The 18,669-nt window shown below is 42.7% G+C and overlaps 2 protein-coding genes across 3 annotated transcripts in view; one reads left to right on the top strand and one right to left on the bottom strand.

The window, feature by feature from the left end:
* The first annotated feature begins 641 nt into the window (after positions 1-641).
* cfap300 (cilia and flagella associated protein 300) lies at positions 642-3,775 on the top strand. The gene is made up of 7 exons (XM_035183026.1): positions 642-925; positions 1,008-1,089; positions 1,806-1,875; positions 1,996-2,153; positions 2,301-2,473; positions 3,111-3,177; positions 3,411-3,775. The coding sequence occupies exons 1-7, from the start codon at positions 819-821 to the stop codon at positions 3,540-3,542; spliced, it is 789 nt and encodes a 262-aa protein (XP_035038917.1). The 5' UTR covers positions 642-818; the 3' UTR covers positions 3,543-3,775.
* Positions 3,776-3,899: 124 nt separating this feature from the next.
* The window catches only part of LOC118124844 (potassium voltage-gated channel subfamily KQT member 4), a 44,961-nt gene continuing 30,191 nt past the window's right edge, over positions 3,900-18,669 (bottom strand). Inside the window, exons 5-17 of one of the 2 annotated variants that reach the window (XM_035183023.2) lie at positions 17,801-17,926; positions 17,081-17,191; positions 16,898-16,993; positions 16,728-16,816; positions 15,970-16,095; positions 15,556-15,576; positions 14,981-15,037; positions 13,175-13,404; positions 12,983-13,082; positions 8,046-8,177; positions 7,793-7,931; positions 7,053-7,258; positions 3,900-6,932 (exon numbers count right to left, since the gene is read on the bottom strand). In XM_035183023.2, coding sequence (XP_035038914.1) covers positions 7,055-7,258; positions 7,793-7,931; positions 8,046-8,177; positions 12,983-13,082; positions 13,175-13,404; positions 14,981-15,037; positions 15,556-15,576; positions 15,970-16,095; positions 16,728-16,816; positions 16,898-16,993; positions 17,081-17,191; positions 17,801-17,926 — 1,431 coding nt within the window. In that variant the 3' untranslated portion in view covers positions 3,900-6,932; positions 7,053-7,054. The remainder of the gene's footprint in view (positions 6,933-7,052; positions 7,259-7,792; positions 7,932-8,045; positions 8,178-12,982; positions 13,083-13,174; positions 13,405-14,980; positions 15,038-15,555; positions 15,577-15,969; positions 16,096-16,727; positions 16,817-16,897; positions 16,994-17,080; positions 17,192-17,800; positions 17,927-18,669) is intronic. The other variant, XM_035183024.2, reaches the window with a different exon arrangement.

An 18,669-nucleotide genomic window follows, 5' to 3' on the forward strand; every position in this document is an offset into this window, starting at 1 on the left:
TAAATAAATATACATATACATATACATAATAATAAGAATAATAAGTATTATAAGAATTATAAGAATAAGAATAAGAATAAGAATATCTTTATTTTATAGCACTTCTCAAAACAAAGTGACAGAGTGCTTCACAAATAAAAGACACACATGTACAGATACACAAAAATAACATAAGCACAAGTAGAAAAACAAAATAAATATCCCTAACCCTAACCCTAAAAATAATAAAAGAATGAAAACACTACAATTTAAGTGTGACCGCCTATTACATAATAAAAAGTAGAAATAAGTAAAACCGGTGAATGTAATACGAAAAAAGTACAGTATGATACAATAAAGGTATTAAAACAGTAATCTTCATATTTTAATATCAGTAACGTTGCGTTAAAAATACTTTACGTTGTAGCTCTTCCAGGGGCCGTTTCCGGCGTCTGTTGCCAAGGCAACACCACGCGAATCTGAGATGGGATTCAACAGATTAACCCTTTGATACACAAGCTATGTAAACTCCTTCTAGTGCACAACGTGGGTCAAAAACGACCCGTATTCATTTCCTGTGTTATTTAATGCATGGCTGGGTGTTTCTTTGTCTTATTCTTTTACAGCTTATTCTTCATTTAGTCGGCTCCTCTGATGCCAAAAAAGACTCATCTTCTATGTCATCAAAGGAGCCTTAAAACAGAAACTAAACGTCTATTGGCTCTTGGTGAGAACTCCTGTCGTTGATTGGCCCGTGAGCGACAACCAAGCTGCTCCGTGTTGGTGAAGAGGAGACGCTCCTCACTGTTTGTCGTGAAGAAGCAGTAAAAAAAAACAACATGGCAGAGAAGTTACCGTTTGAGCAAAGTTTTTCTTTTCGCGCTCTTCCCAACAAGAAGTTCTTCTTCCTGCAGGACAAAGAGGTTTCAACGCTGATAATGAAATGGTAAATAAATGGAACGAACCAGGAAACTGTAATAAATTCACTTTCTAACGTGCTGTTGATGAATGGACGTGTGTCATTCCAGGTCCATGCAGGGAAGGATCTCAGCTCAGTGTTTCAGCTTTGATCAGAGCTTTCACTCTTACAACTGTGAACAGTTTGCACTGGTAAGATCCACTATATTATATAATCACATACTTACTAAATGTATATACTAGAAATAAAACATACATATATAAAGTAATAATAAAACCATTTTCATGTATAAACAGTGATTAATAGAAGAGGATTGGTAACTGAAAACTATCCTTAACCATGTTAGTTGCAATTAATCAATTTAAAATAAAAAAAATTGAAATAATGAAACAATATGAACGTATTGAGTAACAGTTTTGGCATGATGATGGATATTGATGAATGTAGAATTGAGTCGGATGTTTTTTCTTCCTCCTGCTCTTCCTACAAAAGTGTTTTGTAAAATTGTTTTTGGATAGCACTGAAAACAATTGAATTAAACTAAACCATAAACTAAATTTTTCTCATTGTAATGGATGAACAGCTGCAACATCTGGTCGATTAATTGATTAGTTGAGGGAAAGAAAATCAATCGGCAAATATTTTCAGAGTCGATTTATAGTTATTTGTCATTGACTCGGTTTAGCTTGAAAATATGCTGCCTTTCTTTTTCATTTATGATCGTTACAGAAAAGGAAAGAGAGATTCACGAGGAAAATAGTTGCAGCCCTAACTTGAAATAGATATTTTGACATTTTGATTCCTGGAAATACTGAAGTCAAAGTGAATTAATCTCGTGGAAAATGAAAAATGTTTTGATTTGGTTTGATTGTATTTGAATGCTCCTGATGTCACTATGTGTTTGCAGGATTTCTTCAGAGACCCTGACGTGGTATCCTGTCTGAAAAAGATGGAGGCCGGAGTCCAGGTGCCTCTCGGTATGCAACATCCCCCAGAATGCCTTTCATCGCTGATCATAGGAAATTGATGTCATCTGCCAGACGATCAGATCCCTGTGGAATGTTTTTGACTTGTGTGTGTGTGTGTGTGTGTTGTAGACAAGCCTGTGGTGTCTGTCCAGGTGGAAGTGGTAGCATGCACCAAAGTCTCCATGGAGCTCTTTGACCCGATCTTCTCTTGTGGCGTCCTGAGGCCCTCTGGACACATAGTTAAATGCTTACACGAAGTCTACTCCGACTATGATGAACTCAGACAGGTGACTCTCTCTCTCTCTCTCTCTCTCTCTCTCTCTCTCTCTCTCTCTCTCTCTCTCTCTCTCTCCTTCATCCGTCCGTCCGTTTGTCTCGTCTATGTTGATCTTCTTTGACTCGAGGCCAGTGCTCATCATCCTCTGTTCCTCCAGATGCTGCGGGAGGAGGACAGCGAGCACTACTCCGCGGTCGGGGGGGAGGAGCGGGGAGAGTTTCTGTTTCGCCTCTTCAAGCACCTGTGTCTTGGGGGGGAGCTCTGTCAGTACGAAGACACCATCCAGCCTTACATCAACACCACGAAGCAAGTGTACAAAGATCTGATCAGGTAGAGTATGATGCCATACTGTCAAATACTATGTTTCCTTACAACTCCATATGTAAACATATGAGATTTAGATAGATTTGTTTGTTTGGTAAGTATTTTTGTGCATACAATAATAACAACAAAAAACATATTGACCAAAAAGTTGGAGGCTGAAACTGAGCCTATAACACCTACACCTTTACTACACAGTCCAAATAATGACTAAAGATACACATGACTGCACATTACTTTACTATTAGCATCTGTAACACCAGAGCATATAGATAAACCCAACTATCACAAGAATGTATTTATAATTTATCAAGTGTCTTATATTTATCTATAACTCTAATTTAAAATATATTTAAACAATGTTAGTTCTATCACATACTTTCATATTTGACATCTCTTTTACAACATTTATAATATTACATGGTACGTTTTTTTATTTCTCCTTTTCTATAATCAACTAAATCATTAAGTTTCTGTCATTTTGCAAACAGGTCATCTGTTATTGCTATTATTTATTGCTCCTTTTTGTTATATGAAAACTGGATTTGTAAAAGTTTTGTAATTATTCTAATAGTATAAACAGTATAAAAGTATCTTGTCTGTGTTATTCATGATAAAAAACTTAAGTTTATGGTTTGTTCTGTAGCGTTCAGAAAGATCCAGACACAAAGAGGATCAGCGTTGTTTCCACGGTGCTCAAAGTCAGCGCCTACGTAAGTTACTGGTTCACTGTTTTGTTTCTCCTAACTATGGTCATGTGAACATGTTTTCATTGGATCTGACCTATAATTGGCTGAAGATCACACAGCAGCCTTGTGTTATTATGGAAATAAAGATGCGTGTCCTGCTCTGAAGACATTTTACAACCATCAATAATAACCTGAAATCAGTAAACATCTTTTTCTTCAGCTATAAAACTTCAAACACTATAATTTCTCCCTCGCAGGTTAAATCGGGGCGTTGTTTCCCCGGGATACGAGAGGAGGAGCAGACGTTTGCCTATTTGATTGTCGACCCCTATAAACGTCATGTGACTTTGTTCTGCCATTTCTACGGTGTTGGAAACTTTATACAGTGACCATGAAGAAATGATCCCGTGGTCTGAATCTAACCTGTCAATCACCTTCCGTAAAAGCTCTGCTGTCAGTTAACTTTCCTTTTTTTTAGGAATTCGAGTTACACAAGGGAAGAAATTATTTGTTTATTGCAACTTATGTCAATAAATGTTTTTTAACCAGCATCTTGCTCTAAATAAATGTTTGTAAACTCTAAAAGGCAATGAAAGAGTGGAAGATGAAACAAGATTGTGATTTCTCCCTAATTAACAATGTTTTAGTAAACTTTCTTGACAAATTATTTACCCGTTTGTTTTTTTGCCGTCGGATTTCAACACCTGCAGTAGAACCGTGTGTAAAAGAAAAGCGAGAAGCCAACATACAGTCAAAGAGCTTTATTGAAACAAATAAATTAATAAGTTAGTCAAGTGAGCTAATTTTATCCTCCGCAGATACACATCTTTGTATCTCTTTAAAAGATCAAACAGAGGTGTGCATTAGATTAGAAAATACGATAAGCGCCATGTCATCAACCATGTAGCTACATCAATTGGAATTGGAAGACTTTGTTAGCTTAGCATTTTGCTTATTGCTTCGATCTGTTCGCGTTTTCGTTTTCAACAACAGCTCCAACACCTAAGAGAGCAGTTAAAGGGCAACGAGCTGGAATGTCAAATGGCAGCAAGTCAGTGAACAATGGACGGTGAGGACGTCAAGAACAGAGTGAAACGAGAAGAGAGAACGTGCACAATTGAGTCATGCATAGAATTCAGTCACCTCGACAATCGGTTACTGCTTCTCATACTTGGTTTCCTAGACTAGTGCCCCCTAGTGGCCTCAGAGGTAGTTGTGTGGAAGCCATTCAGATCTACATGACATGCTTTTTTTACGAAAGGAGACATGCCTGCAGAGTTTCCTGCGGTGATAGAAATGCCCGTGCCTCCAGATCTGACAAATGTTCAAACACAGTAAAGGACGTCGATGCTAGGTCCTGGGTTAGTTGCGATGATTCGCTAAACATACAGTAAATATTCTCCGAAAATATTAAAGTTCCTCATAAAAGGCGAACACCCCTAAAAACTATGTGTTCATAACAATTTTGATTATGTTTCTGTGGTGAAACATTTTCTTTGCAAAAAAAACCAAAACAGCATGGCTATCCTCATGAGGATGCTATCTCAATGAAACACTGTTGTCTTGGAGGCAGCACTGATATTTTACGTTTGAGATCAAAAGCCGCGACATGTCAGTTAAAGAACAAGGACATAGAAGGCACAAGTCATTTCCTTTCATGTCTTGACTCAAGACTTTACAGAAGACATCCTTAATTATTACTTGTTTTCTAATACTGGGGCCACAACTAACAACAACATGCAATACAGTGGTCTCACATACATTTTTTTTTAAAAGCTGGACATTCCAGGTGACGATGAAGTGACAGTGTGACGACGCCTCTAACAACGAGGCACCTCTTATCGTTTAGGCCAAAGAATGAAACCACGTACCTAATGTTTCTATTCAGAACGAACGCAAAGACTTGAAGATAAAGAGAGAGCACTAGACCCTAAAAAAGATCGAGCGATAAAGTACATTCACTGTTTGAAGTCTGAGCTTGGCTTGAATGGAGAAGTGGAGCACCTGAGTCAACTGGCTTGACTGAAATAAACGAAACACCTTCGGGAACAGAAAGTGTTTTCACTGGCCAAATACAGTATGAGCGAATGTTTTCTTATTTGAATCTAACGACACCAAAAAGAAAATGATGAGCTCAAAAACACACAGGAGCTTTTGTGAGTCGTGTGTGAACCTGATCCGCTGCGTGTTACAGTTGTGTCATCCATGATTTAACAAAGGCTACATTTATTTAGAGACCATATCTAACCGAATTAAATATGTTAAATTAAACCCCTACATTCACTTTATCAAACACAAAAATCATTAAAAAATATATTTGCTATCGTAGGTTACACAAAAATAAGTGCATGAACATAATTACATCAAGGAAATCAAAACAAAATGATGATTTTATACATAAAATGTGTTATTATCAAGTGCCAAAGTACTTAAGTAAAGAAATTGTCTTCATTTCGTGTGTGTGTCTCCAGTTTTGTCCACGAGCACAGAGCATTTTCTGTGCGTCAAACATCTCCGAGGAAGAAAAGACAGAAGACAGTACAGGGGATTGGCAATGACAGTAAACACCTATAAGTGATGGCTGGAGCTCAACCCTGCTGCACCCCGTCTGTTCGTACTGAAGCTGTGAGGCTCGAAACCATTTCCTAAGACACGAGCGTTCATGAGGTTAAAGGCCTGGAATTCACATGTCAAACCCAAACACTTTACAGGTTGTTCGCTCCGAAACTGGCCGTAATGTTTCTGCAAGTGCATGCAGCAGGTGAGAAGGATCCCTCCAGTGAGAGAGGGGGTGAAGTACGAATGACCGCCTGAACCGGATGACGTGACAAAACCTGACCTGAGGCTCGATGTGCAGAAAGTGTCAGACGTCGGAAAAATTCTGACAGAGGATCGGTGAGGCTTTATCTACAGGACTCATCGGAGGGAACATGCATGTTTGGGTCGTGGGCTGCAAGACAGAGAGCTTTACAAGGCATGTTATAAAAACAAACTCTGGTTACGGGATCACTTAAAGAGGAACAGAAGCCTTTTAAAACATTGCAGAGGAGGGATTTTAGAGCCATTAAAGGACATTTTGGCTCCGTTAAATCCTCCCTTCAATGCAAGCAAAACATCTTTTTTGCAAGTGGGCTTGTAGGAGACGGAATTCCGTCGAGGATGAATGAAGGTCAACGCAAACTGTACACATGAGTCAATCCAACACATTCTTCCAGCTTTTTTCATGTGACAGGTTTGGGCGATAAAAGCAGGGTTTCGCTCATTTAAAACTCCATCGTCTGGGTGGAGAGGGCAACCATGGAGGTTTGGTGCTTTGGCGAGGTGGCTCTCTGGCCAGTCTGCCCGTCCAAGAGAGCAGATTATTTCTCTGTAGACAGCTCTTCTAGTTATACATTTGTTTTTATGGTGGTGTGAATGGAAAATGTACAGGTCGTACCCATCACAGAGTTGTGATGCCAGCAAAGTCAGAAAACTCTCCATCAGTTGATTCAAGCGGCCAACACAGAAAAAAAAACAACTGAAATGATCAGAGAGAGAGAGAGAAAGATTTCTCCAAAGAATTACAAAACTTCAAAGCTCAAAGTCGGATTATCTACAGATGAAGCTTCGAAGTCGGCGTCGATAGAAAGCAAGAGGTGAGCAGGGGGAAAGTGGTTCAGTAGTCAAGTATCATCGTTCACGTGCTCCTCTCCGTTTCTCCATCCTCGTCGAGTGGGTTGAGAGGAGGGTCCGGTGAGCAGCTTTGGCTGAGGCCATGTGGAGGCCTCCGTCTGGATCAGCTGTGGAAACACATTCGCTTTAAAGACAACAGATGAGGATGTGGATTTGAGATACGGGAGGATGACGGCGGGCTGCTCAGAGTGAGGACTCAGCCAAAGGACTGTGTGTGTGCAGCTCACTGTCATTCCAAGTTGCCGGTATCGGACCGTGAGATGTTGAGCGTGGAGGCGGAGGGGAAGAGGTCTCTTTGGTCCGTGGGGCTGTGGTAGTCGGAGGTGAGGTCGGGGTCCAGGAGGGAGGACAGGGTGAAGTTGGACGAGCCTTTCTTCAGGCACTGGGTGTAGAAATTGAGCAGGAGGTCCAGCTTGTTCTCTATGGACTGAACCTGAGAAAACACACAAATGGAAAATACTTTTGCGCAATTTGCATCAGCACATCCTGGATAGTTTTGGACAGAGAAAGAAAACAGACAAAGTGATAACAGACAAAGAAATATTCAATCATTCCATTGTGAAATTTTAGTTATTTCAATCCCTTCAGAAATTGTAGGAGATGCTTTACTTGTGTGTTTCATCACTGGTTCTGATAAGATGGACAATGAGCCTTAATGGTTTCATGTATTGACCACAGAAGCTTAGTATATCTTATCACTCTAGGAAAAAGTCTCAGCCATTAGTTGTCAGCGTCTCGTGGGAGCTGTGAAAAAGATGGAGCGAGGAAAGAAAATCCATCGACTAATTGGAACAGACATTAACATCACTTCCTCGGTTTATTGCACTTCCTGTACATTTTATGGCAGCTTTTCATTAAATTCGCCAGCGTAAAAGTGATCCACCTGGAGTTTTTTTAATAGCTTATATGATTACACAGAAAACACAGTTCCACAAATGGCGTATAAATCAAAGTACCCCTCTATTACCTGTTTCTCCACTTTGACTACACGTCCCATCATGCTTAGCTCATCCAGTGGATCCAGTTCTGGCGGTGTCTTCTCTCCTTTCTCTGGGCGGGTCTTCTTGTCGGGCTGAACGGCTCCTCGTCCGATTATCTGGTCCACCCTTTCACACAAACACAATCAATTATATTCATTTGTTTGTATTTTCAGTGAAATGCTTGGTGTGAGCACAGTAACTGTTTATCCCCGCTTCCAGTTTCAAATGTGTGAAACCTACCTCATCTGCAGGCTCTTGATGCGTCCCAGCATGTCCAGGTGTCCCGCAGAGTACTGCTCTATGACGTCCTTCACATCATACGGACGCAGCGTCTCCTTGAACTTCCTCTTGGCCACGAGGAACTTCAAGATCCTACACGTGCAGCAGAAACAAACCCCACATCACACATCAGTGGACGTCCAGTAAACCTTTGTGAAAATGCAGGGCCATCTATCAAATGATGGGGCCCAACACTGAGAATAACAAGATTAATTACAGTCAGAGTGACCTTATCATTCACAAACAGCCCCATAAAGAGATAAAGAGAGCAGAGCAGCCCCTCTTACTAAACCATGCGTGTATATTGTGATGATGACAACATCTCTCCAGAGACATTTGCTTATCAGGACCTGCTGTTTCAGCAATTAACACACACACACACACACACTCACACTCTCACACACACACACACACACACAGTTAGAGCTTTGCCCTGATTCTCCTCTTTTGTCAGTGTGACAGCCATGTTGGAGCCACTGGTGGACCATGGCTGCTCCCACTCCCAGTGCACACAGCTCATCATCGCTACCCACATCCCTATGCGGGGGGAATCACACACTGAGGAATGTTGACCCAGCACCACTGTATCCGCTGAACACATACCTGTAAATATCGCTGTGGTTGGAACGTCATGCTGTGTGTGTTTGTGTGTCTGGCCTTCTATGTTGGGTGGGTCATTCAATTCCTTTCTTATCATTTCTTCGATAGGCAGCTCAGCGATGACACAAAATACACACACACTCAAGCTGTCATCTCATCCTGTGATGGATTGAACGACGAGTCAATCCGGGAGGGATTGAGGAAACCCTATCTCTCGCAGCCAGATGACTAAACCCACTATAATAGTCCCAGTTGCCCTCACAGGAGGAAGAAAGGGATCACATCAAAGGTCTGGGGAAGTGAAAGATCAGAACCGCTCAGCTTTTTCCAGAAAACGTCACACAAATACCCGTGTACAAAACCACACACGTGCACAAAAACAAATACAATGCCATAAATGCATTGCATCTCAGTCAGAGGGACACACACAGTAACACAACTGCACACGAGCTAAACAGGAGCAGGTGAAATCTGAACTTGCGAGAGGGGTCATTTTCTGAAATTACCCACGGTAACCTTTGTCCGGGGCATGCAGCGCTTGCATTTACCGCAGCCGCACACACACACACGCAGCACACAGATTTGTTTAGCGGCCGGGTGCAGCTGCGACAAAGAAGAGGAGAAGGTGCAAGCGAAGGAGAAGAGGAGCGAGAGGAGGAGGAGTGGTCCACAGCTGGTGTTGTAGCAGCCGTCAGCGCACTCTTCCCCCTAACACAGCACTCTTGTTTCTTGATGACTCCTACGCCTGGGGTATTTCGCGGCCTTTTCTTATTTTGCAGGTAGATGCAGATTTAGATTTTTTTTTCTCAGGTGCAGGTACAAAAAAAAAAAAGAGCACGGGGGCTTTTGAATTGGTTCCTCCAAGGGTTTCCTCAAAATGCTGACTCTTTCTCAGTCGATGAAATGTCTTTTATTATACGTGGTCAGGTCTACTGTCAGAAAACGTCCAGGTACAGTGCAAGCAGTGGTACAGTACAGCTGGCACTGCTCACGGAAAGATATTATACCTTCCTAACATTCGGAAGAGGAGACGTGAAAAAACTCAGCGGCGATTGGAGGCACAGGAAGTGTCATCTGTGTCCCAAAATGCTTGCATAGCTAGGGCAAATATTTTTTGCAGCTCAGCAAAAGTAGATCCCAGATAGTCTCCGGTGGGAAGGTTTTAACCGTGACTTAAAAATGTCACTGTTATGCTGACACATTTCCTGAGAAGGCCAAGTAGGGCGAGCCACTGCAGGGACGCCTCTGATTCATAAGTGAACAAAAAGTTAATGCACGAGCTGCAGTATGTGTGTTCAATCATTCTTACAGAAATACACTGCGTAAACATTATACAGGTTTAAAAATATTACCGCTGAAACACACACACAAAAAAAACTGATGATGATGACAAAAGATCAAATGGATATAAATAGTAAGCATGTCCAAACTATTTTTATTTATTTAATAAAGTAGGCACTTCACCTGAGACTGCAAATGAGCAGAAATTTTGTGTTATACGCAGTATTGGATTTTTGCATGTGAAGAGTCACAGTAGTTAATCCCATCCTCTTCTTCTTCTTCTCCTCCTTTACCTCCCTCTACCTTCCCTTCTATTCATAAACAGAACACCGTATGCATTTATTCAGACAGCCTGGCACTGATAATGCATCTCTCTAAAGTGAAACCTCAGCACTAAGGCCTCCTGCAAAACCCGGTGTTTCAAGTACGTCAGTCGTGAACCTTATAAGACTCTGCGTGAGCACGTGCGTGTGCTAGCACCTGCTGTGTACACACCTGCACTCTCTAGTGGAAGTCCCTCTCTTCCATTGTCTGCGGTACGGAGCAGCTGAGGTCAGAGCTATCTGCTGAGTCAAGTGCAAACCCGAGGAGGGATCATATAATACCCTGTCAGTGGCCTAACAATATCAAGCAATAATACATCATGCTGCATCCCGGGAACGGAAAACATCCTCCTGCTGTACGTCTGCGAAGGAGAAACCTTCAGTTTGTTCACAAAGCACCTGCTTCAGACAGCTGACACTGACAATGTGCTCAAATGGACGGACTACATTTATAAAGTGCTTTTACCCAAAGAGAATTACAATCTGCCTCTCGATCACCCGAACACTCCATGATAGGAGTAGAGCCTCCAACCTTTAGGCCTTGGATGCTTCAGCATGCAATAACTTTGATGAATGGATGATTGCCTGAGACACATGAGCGGCTGCCGCTTAAAGGGATAGTTCACCCAAAAATGAAAATTCACTCATTATCTACTCACCTCTATACACGATGGAGGGGTGAGTCCACAAAACACTTCTGGAGTTTCAGGGGCAAACAGCATTGCAGCCAAATCCAATACAATTGAAGTAACTGGTGACCACTCTTCAAACGTAAGAAAAAAACTAAAAAAAGCTCTAAGTTCTCGCTGATGTCGTCACATGTCCCTTGGGCAAGAGCATGGAGACGCGAGCTTGTGCGATGTGTGTGCACTCGAACGTGAACACGGCTCCGGAGGAGGATCACAGCGGACATTTAGGCTAAAAACTTGGTGTAACTGACACTGTTTCGAGTCGAGTGTGAATATCGGGGCTTACGGACACTTGGATGGCACCACAGGAGCAGTATGGAGGAATGCTATGTTTTTTACGTTCACCAGTTACTTCAATTGTATTGGATTTGGCTGCAACACTGTTTTCCCCTGAAACTCCAGAAGTGTTTTGTGGACTTCACCCAACCCTCCATCGGCACAGTGGTGAGTAGATGAGTGAATTTTCATTTGTGGGTAAACTATCCCTATAAGAGACTTTAAGTTAAAGAACAAATCCTTACACGAGTCACTAAATTGTATTAGTTTATAACACGGTATCAACATCTGGTTCAAAGTCAGGTAACATACAGCATGAAAACCAGCACCAACTCAAAATTCAAATAGTAAATCATTTAACACACGATCAAGTACATAGAGTGGGTAGAATCAAGAGTAGCTATAAAAAGAAACACTACAGCTTTAATAAAAAACACACACACACACACACACACACACACACACACACACACACACACACACACACACACACACACACACACACACACACATTATGAATGCAACTACCTTGTTTACATGAGCATTATCTTTGCTTCATTAGAGAAAGTGAAGGAGGAACCAGCCTCTTTAATTTAAAGAGCCACAGCACATCCTGTGTAAGGACGTCTGCCACTGACACTGTGCTACAGATACATTCAAGCTTACAGTCGATGAACAACACGAAGAGATGACACAGTGACAGCAATCAACATCAATGCTCTCAGTCCATTATTACAGTTGTCCTTGTCCAAACTGTACAATAACACATGTCTCCACTCTCCACACAGCCCGACTGTACTGTGACCACCCATCTGTATGATATTTCTGTTTGTGTGTGTGCTCCCTGAAAAGGCAAACCTAGCATGCCTCCCTACACATGACCTGCCTGAATGAGCTCGGCTTGCTGAGTGACAAGGTCGCAAGAGGGGAGTAGCGCTTCCTGCAGCAGGGCTCAGTTACCTCTCCTAAGTGGACATTTCTACTCTGTCAGCTGAATCTGCACACACCAGCACCTAAATGGAGGAGCGGCATGTTCGCCCATTAATACCATCATCTGAAAACGCACGCATGGGGTTGTTTGTGTGACCGAAGTGACCTTATTCCATCATTGACCAGCAGCCCGTTTACACAGGGAGGTTGTGATGTGTGGAGCTCACAAAAAAATGTACACCGGGAAATTCCATCTCGGCATGTGATGTAAATCAATCACACTGAGCGCAACAGACCTATTAAAAAAGGTCAATGACTTTATAATAACTTAGAAACACGCTAATACTAACCCGACGTGTCCTTTAATGTAATGGGAAATGTTTTGCTGGCAATCTTGGAACCGAGACTCCAACCCTCCTAATTAGCATTTATAAACACGATAATAATATTAAATAAAGTGTTTATAACACATTACATTGTACAAAAAAATTTAAGGATAATTTAAATGCAAAGTTGTTTTAAATACATGCTATTACAGCTCTGTTATATTGTCACTGAATGAGCTGACTAAGATCAGCTGGAACCGAAAAAATTGTTTCACTCGGGATTAATAAATTCAGGATTTTGGAACAGACAAAATTTTGTTGGCAGTGCAAAAGACCAATGTTACTGGATGGGACCATCAAAGGTTTATAGAAGGTTTACAGTTTTTCTACTGTACTACTTCTGTTTCTCCTGTGTACAGTATTAATCTTTTCACTATTGGTGTGACTAATATGCCGCTGACGGCTGGACTCACCTGACAGCTCGTATAAGCGTCTTCACGGCTGGGATGACCTCCTCCATTGCAACGTCACAATATGGTTTGTCTTCCACGCTGTCCTCTCCGACCCCCTCCACTGGAACAAGGACATTCAAAGACACTATTATCCAGCAGACGTGCCTGTGATTGTTAATAAAAAAAGGCTTGATGTGTGTGTGTGTTGCCTACCGTCAGCAGGAGGTCGCGGTTTGAGGCGAAGTGAGGTGCGGAAGCGTGTGCGATCATTAAAGCTCCAGCTCTTCTGCACCTTCCCCGGACTGGTGGCCTCGGGTACGTTCTCCTGGCTGGGAGAGCGTCGGACCCCGGAGCCCGGGGGCAGCGGCGATGCCTTGTTCCGACTATTTTGGGATGATCGAGAATTGTTCATTCTGATACGATCCCGGAAGCCCATTTTACTGCTGACAGTGAAAATAAAACAGTCAAACGTCCGTAAGCAGACTATCGTTTTCGGATCATGACAGCCACCAAGTTTTTTCTCAATGTCCATGCCTTTGACCTTCATGGAAAACTAAACTGTGTTATCCTGGGACTTTAGGGAGGCAGCAGAAGTACAGCCTGAGCTTGTTAGAAAAGAAATTGTTAGTAAAAGTGATGTAACACCAAAAAATGGCCTCAGATCTTTTGCGACATTCCTCATCAGCAAACAGATAAAACAGGGAGACATTTACATTACGTCTCCATGAAGGGCAGACTGGCGGATTTATCATCGAGGCAGAGAGTCCTGAGGTGCAACTTAAAATAGCTAAAAACTGATTCTGCCCTGAATATTTGCTTATTGAATGTGCTTTTCACAGCACCTGATTCAGCACAATCAGACTGAAACCTGATTCAAGACTTGCAGCTCTGCTGGGATGACGCTCCATCGGACCAAGATTCGCCTCCTTAATCCCATCAAAGTGCAGCCGTACAAAAGGGGCCTTATCAAGACTCTATACAAGCCATGGCGGGCCGATACGTGAGGCCATGTTTATACAGGAGAAAGTGGCCAGTCCTTCTAAACACTCCTAACGCTGCTGTTAAAGCATGCTCCTTCTCTGCAGCCACTCACATGTTACACACTGTCAAAGATCCAGAAGAAACGCAAACGTCATGCACCACAGAGCAATTCCAGCTCAGCCGTTCACTCCTACATGTTTACGATGATATACTCTTTGTTGTGCGTGTGTTCCAGCAGGCCATTTAAATTAAAATTTAAATAGTTAAGGGACGTAAGTGGAAACAGCATTTCGTACGAGCATGCTGAAATGTTTCGGGTTGAATGGAGGAAATGGGGAAGAGTGACAGACCTCCGCATGCTGTAGGGGAAAGCAAGTAAATGATTTGGATGCATTCAGGGCAATAACTGAATCTTTCCAAATCATTGGAGGAGTATCGCATGCGTACAGATGCAATTTTGCACTTTGAAACCTTTTAAAGCGCAAACATGTTGATTTGCCAGAAAGGCAACTAATACAAAATAGAACATCATGCTAAATATTTCTATTTTTGAAATGTCTCTGGTCATTTTTAATCAAATATTTAGTTCTCTCGTTTCATCCGAGATGTTCAATGAAAGGAAAAGACGTGCATCTAAATTGTTAAAGTAATAAACCATCAAGGACATTTGTCATGTTTTCAACACACGGTTTATCATGACCTTCAACCAAAATCAACACAACATGTCTCCACAGCAGGAAAGGATTCACTCAATCATATGTGGACCAGAGTGTGGAGCCTATTTAAAGTTTTTAAAAAGGTACGACAGTGCATCGTTGTTACATTTTATGGCATCTGCTACAACAAGCTATCTTAACTGAGCCAATTCGTCTTTCTGAAACTTTTTAACAAGAACCTAAAACTTTGAGCGAGCCACTGCATAGGCCCACAAATGTTTGGAGTGTTTCAGGCAAAGTGAGTGTCATAGAAAGGAGGAAGAGTGCTATTGATCTGTGACATTTTAGCGTGCCCCGTGCACAGGCTTGTTGCCATGGATACCTCTGCTTGCGGCCAGCGTGAATCCGGAAGAGACCCCGCTTTTTAGAAAGAAGTTGACTGGGGAGACAAGGGAGAGAGGGTGAGGGGAAGAGAGAGGTGGGGGGGAGTGAAGGAGGACGAGAAGTTGTGACACAACCTGGGTACATGGTGAACCCGTGAGGATTAAGGCAGCGACGGTAAAACCAGAGGAAGAGAGTGACGAGGTGAAAGATCTCAATAATCCAAACAGCATTTCTTTGGATTATGTAGACACTCTGAGTTCTGGGGAGGTGGGGAAGGATCATGCAACAGTAATGGGGGATGTTTTACCCGAGTATAATCATCAAGACAGCTGATTAAACATCATGGTGTGAGAGCAGCTCCTCAAATCAAGGACATTTCAACCTGCAAAACTTATGCACCAACAACCTCTCGTCCAATGCATGCACAGGTCCGATATCATAATAATATGATAATCAGCTGTCCTTTTTCTTGTTAAAGGTTTACGCTAACAAAGTTATGAATCATCGCAAACGTATATTCATCCTTATTACGAATATCCTCAAATCAGCAAGCACAGCTCATGAAGAACAAACCTGCATGGAACTTCTGCCTTCCTGAGAACAGATGAAGGATGGAGGATGGATGGCATAGAAAAGACACAATGGAGACAAAGGGAAAGAGAGAGGAAGACAGGAAGAGGAAATTGGTGAGAGAACGGTGGAAGGTGGTGGAGAATGAGTGAGGGTACGAGCTACGCGGACAAAGATGCAGAGAAGCAGGGGGGTCCTGTAACACAGTGGTCTCAGGTTAGATATTAGTGACATTTTGTTAAACGCACAACACGTCCATGCGGGAAGCTCCGGCAGCAGTCAGCCTTGTTCTTTCTGTGTGTGTGCACATGTTGAATGTGTTCGTCTGTGTGCACCTGCTGTGTGTGAGCATGAGATGGGCAGCTGCCCGCCCGTCTGAATGTACCATGAGGCTGTGAGTGGTGGCGGTGTGCGTACCTGTCCCCCGACAGGTAGGGGGAGCTGTAGGGCCGCAGCCCAGACAGCAGCGTGTGGTAGGAGTTGTGGAGAACCTTCTTGGTGCTACGCTGTCGCTGGAGGTGACTGAACAGAAGAGTCAGTTCTCTGACACCCCCACGTGCACAAATAAACAAAAAAAAAACAAAAAAAAACATGACAAATGAACAAAAAACAACAAATGATGGAAACCTCACAAAGAAGCAAATCAACAGTCCAAACACTCAAAAGAAGAGGGATACTTGAGAGCAATAAAATATGTAAGAACTTGAAATTTTTACGTATTGAAAGGTGAACATTGTGACTTGATGTGAATATAAAACAGGTGCATGTCTCATGTTCCCCTCCTTTTAAGCTCATAAATTAGTCAAATTAATACAAAAATGCAAAATATAAGAAACCACTGCGTAGAACAAAAGTAATGAAAATGTATTGAAATAAAAGGTGGCAGAGGTATTTCAAAGGGATAATAATAATAATAAATAAAAAATGTAAAAGAGAAATTAAATCCACCACTGCACTAAACTGAAAACGGTTAAACAGCAGCAGGTGTGATCTGTGTTTTCTTCATAATGATACGAATGTACGAGCAGAAGCAAAACATACACGTTTCACAATTCACCGTCTTTTGATGCAACTCTAAAATCTGTCACAAATATTTATCACACCGAAGAAAACTACAGATTCCTGATGTTTGAATCCATTCAGTGGTGAACATGTAAACAGATGGGAGCGCCTACCTGAACGAAGGCAACATGCTGTCATAGAAGTACCATGTCGCTGTGAGATAGGAGTGTTTGGCGTCTGTGGAGTAGAGACGCCACGCAGCCTGAACAAAACACAAATTGAAAGTCAACAACCTGCCTGGCAAACGCCACGTTTCATAAAGATTGAAGGAGCCGTCATTCACCTGTATCAGGTTGGCAGCAGGCATCCTCCTCTTCTCAAAGTGCTTCTGCCTGTGCTGCTCCTGAACCTTCAAGGCAAAACCTGACCCCAGAATTCCCTGAGGGTCAGAGGTCAAATTTATGTCAGGGGGGCCACTCTGTCCGAGCAGACAGGAGTCACTGGCAGCAGCTGTCAGGAGACTTACAGCCGGCAGGGCAAAGAAGGAGACTCCCAGAAGAGCAAAGCCTGCAGCCAGGAGCCGTCCCTGCCACGTACGAGGGGTCTTATCACCATAGCCAATAGTAGTGAGAGTAATCTGGGAGTGAAGGAATACACACACACACACACACACACACACACACACACACACACACACACACACACACACACACAATATGATGGGTTAAACCATAGACTGTGTGTAAAAATGGACGACATGGCTGCTACCGAAAAGTGAAAACAAAGAGTCCCAATCGCCACCTGGTGGCTGGCTGTAGTATAAGTCGTAAATCCTGCCTCCTGGGACATGAACCAAACTTTAACAACCCTCTACCTCATCCCTCCCCTCTGCTCATCCTTACCCCGATCCTCACTTTCTTCACTCCTTCATCCCATCCTCTCTTCCCACCTTCCCCCATGCCTACATCTTCTCTTACATCCTTCCCTCATCTCTCTGTCCTCTCCTCCATCCTTCCCACATCCCGTTATCCTCCTCAATCCTTCCCTCATTCCTTCATCTTCTCTTTCATCCTTCCCTCATCTCTAACCACACCCCTTCAGGGTGCAGGTATGGTTATGGTTAGAGTAAGTCTGCAGGAAATTACTGCAAGGTAAAGGAACTCAGTGTAATTTCCCCTGAAGTCATGGAGATACTAGTGTGTTTCTGTGTGTGTGTGTGTGTGTGTGTGCAATATGCAGTACTCACAGTCCCCCACCAGAGGGAGTCTGCATAGGTGTTGAAATCTGAGTTGACGTCTTTCTCTGCCAGGTAAACGAGGAAGGAGGCGAAGATGAGGACCAGGAAACCAATGTACCAGGCTGTAATCAACTCCTGAGAGAGAGAGAGAGAGAGAGAGAGAGAGAATCAATCACAACTGTCAGCAGCAGCAGCATCTCCACCATCACAATCCCTTCCGTCATTACCAGACCGCTATTATTGTTAATGGTCAAATTCCCAACATCATCACCACACTTGGCCTCCACTTTGGTTGTATGGTTCTGCTTGGACAGCTGATTCATCAATTCATCATCACCACCTTCGACCTGTGATCTGCAGCCAACAGCCGTCAGCACAAACACTAACACCTGACTGCCAAAGATGAGCGGTCTATTGTGGCTCTGAGGGCTCAACACACACGGCAAATAGACAGAACTTACAAAATAAACAGAAGCACACTGCAAGTAGCAAAGATGAGAACGTTTCCAGAGGGAGAAAACTGGCAAGGGCATGTTTGTTGTTCAGTTTGGGACTTTAAGTTACTGAATTTGAACGTTTTGAAAATGAGCTAAATGGAAGTAACACAGATGACTGCAACGAGAACAGAGACTTGGCAGAATTAGGCAAAACAAAGTTTAAATGAACAATCTCAGTTTTAATGCAGGCAAGGGTCATACATGGGAAGGTAGGCAGGGAGGTATGGGAAGGTTACAGAGAATCCACAGGCAGAGAGCACACAATCCAAAAACTAGCAAAAAGTCAAAAACCAGAAAAAGGCAGCAAAGCTTACAGGGGCATAGGCAGCCTCAGAAAGAAAAACAGACTGTGATCATACACTGTGACACGAGGAATGAACC

The sequence above is a fragment of the Hippoglossus stenolepis genome, chromosome 17 (genome assembly GCF_022539355.2).
Source record: "Hippoglossus stenolepis isolate QCI-W04-F060 chromosome 17, HSTE1.2, whole genome shotgun sequence".
NCBI lineage: Eukaryota > Metazoa > Chordata > Actinopteri > Pleuronectiformes > Pleuronectidae > Hippoglossus > Hippoglossus stenolepis.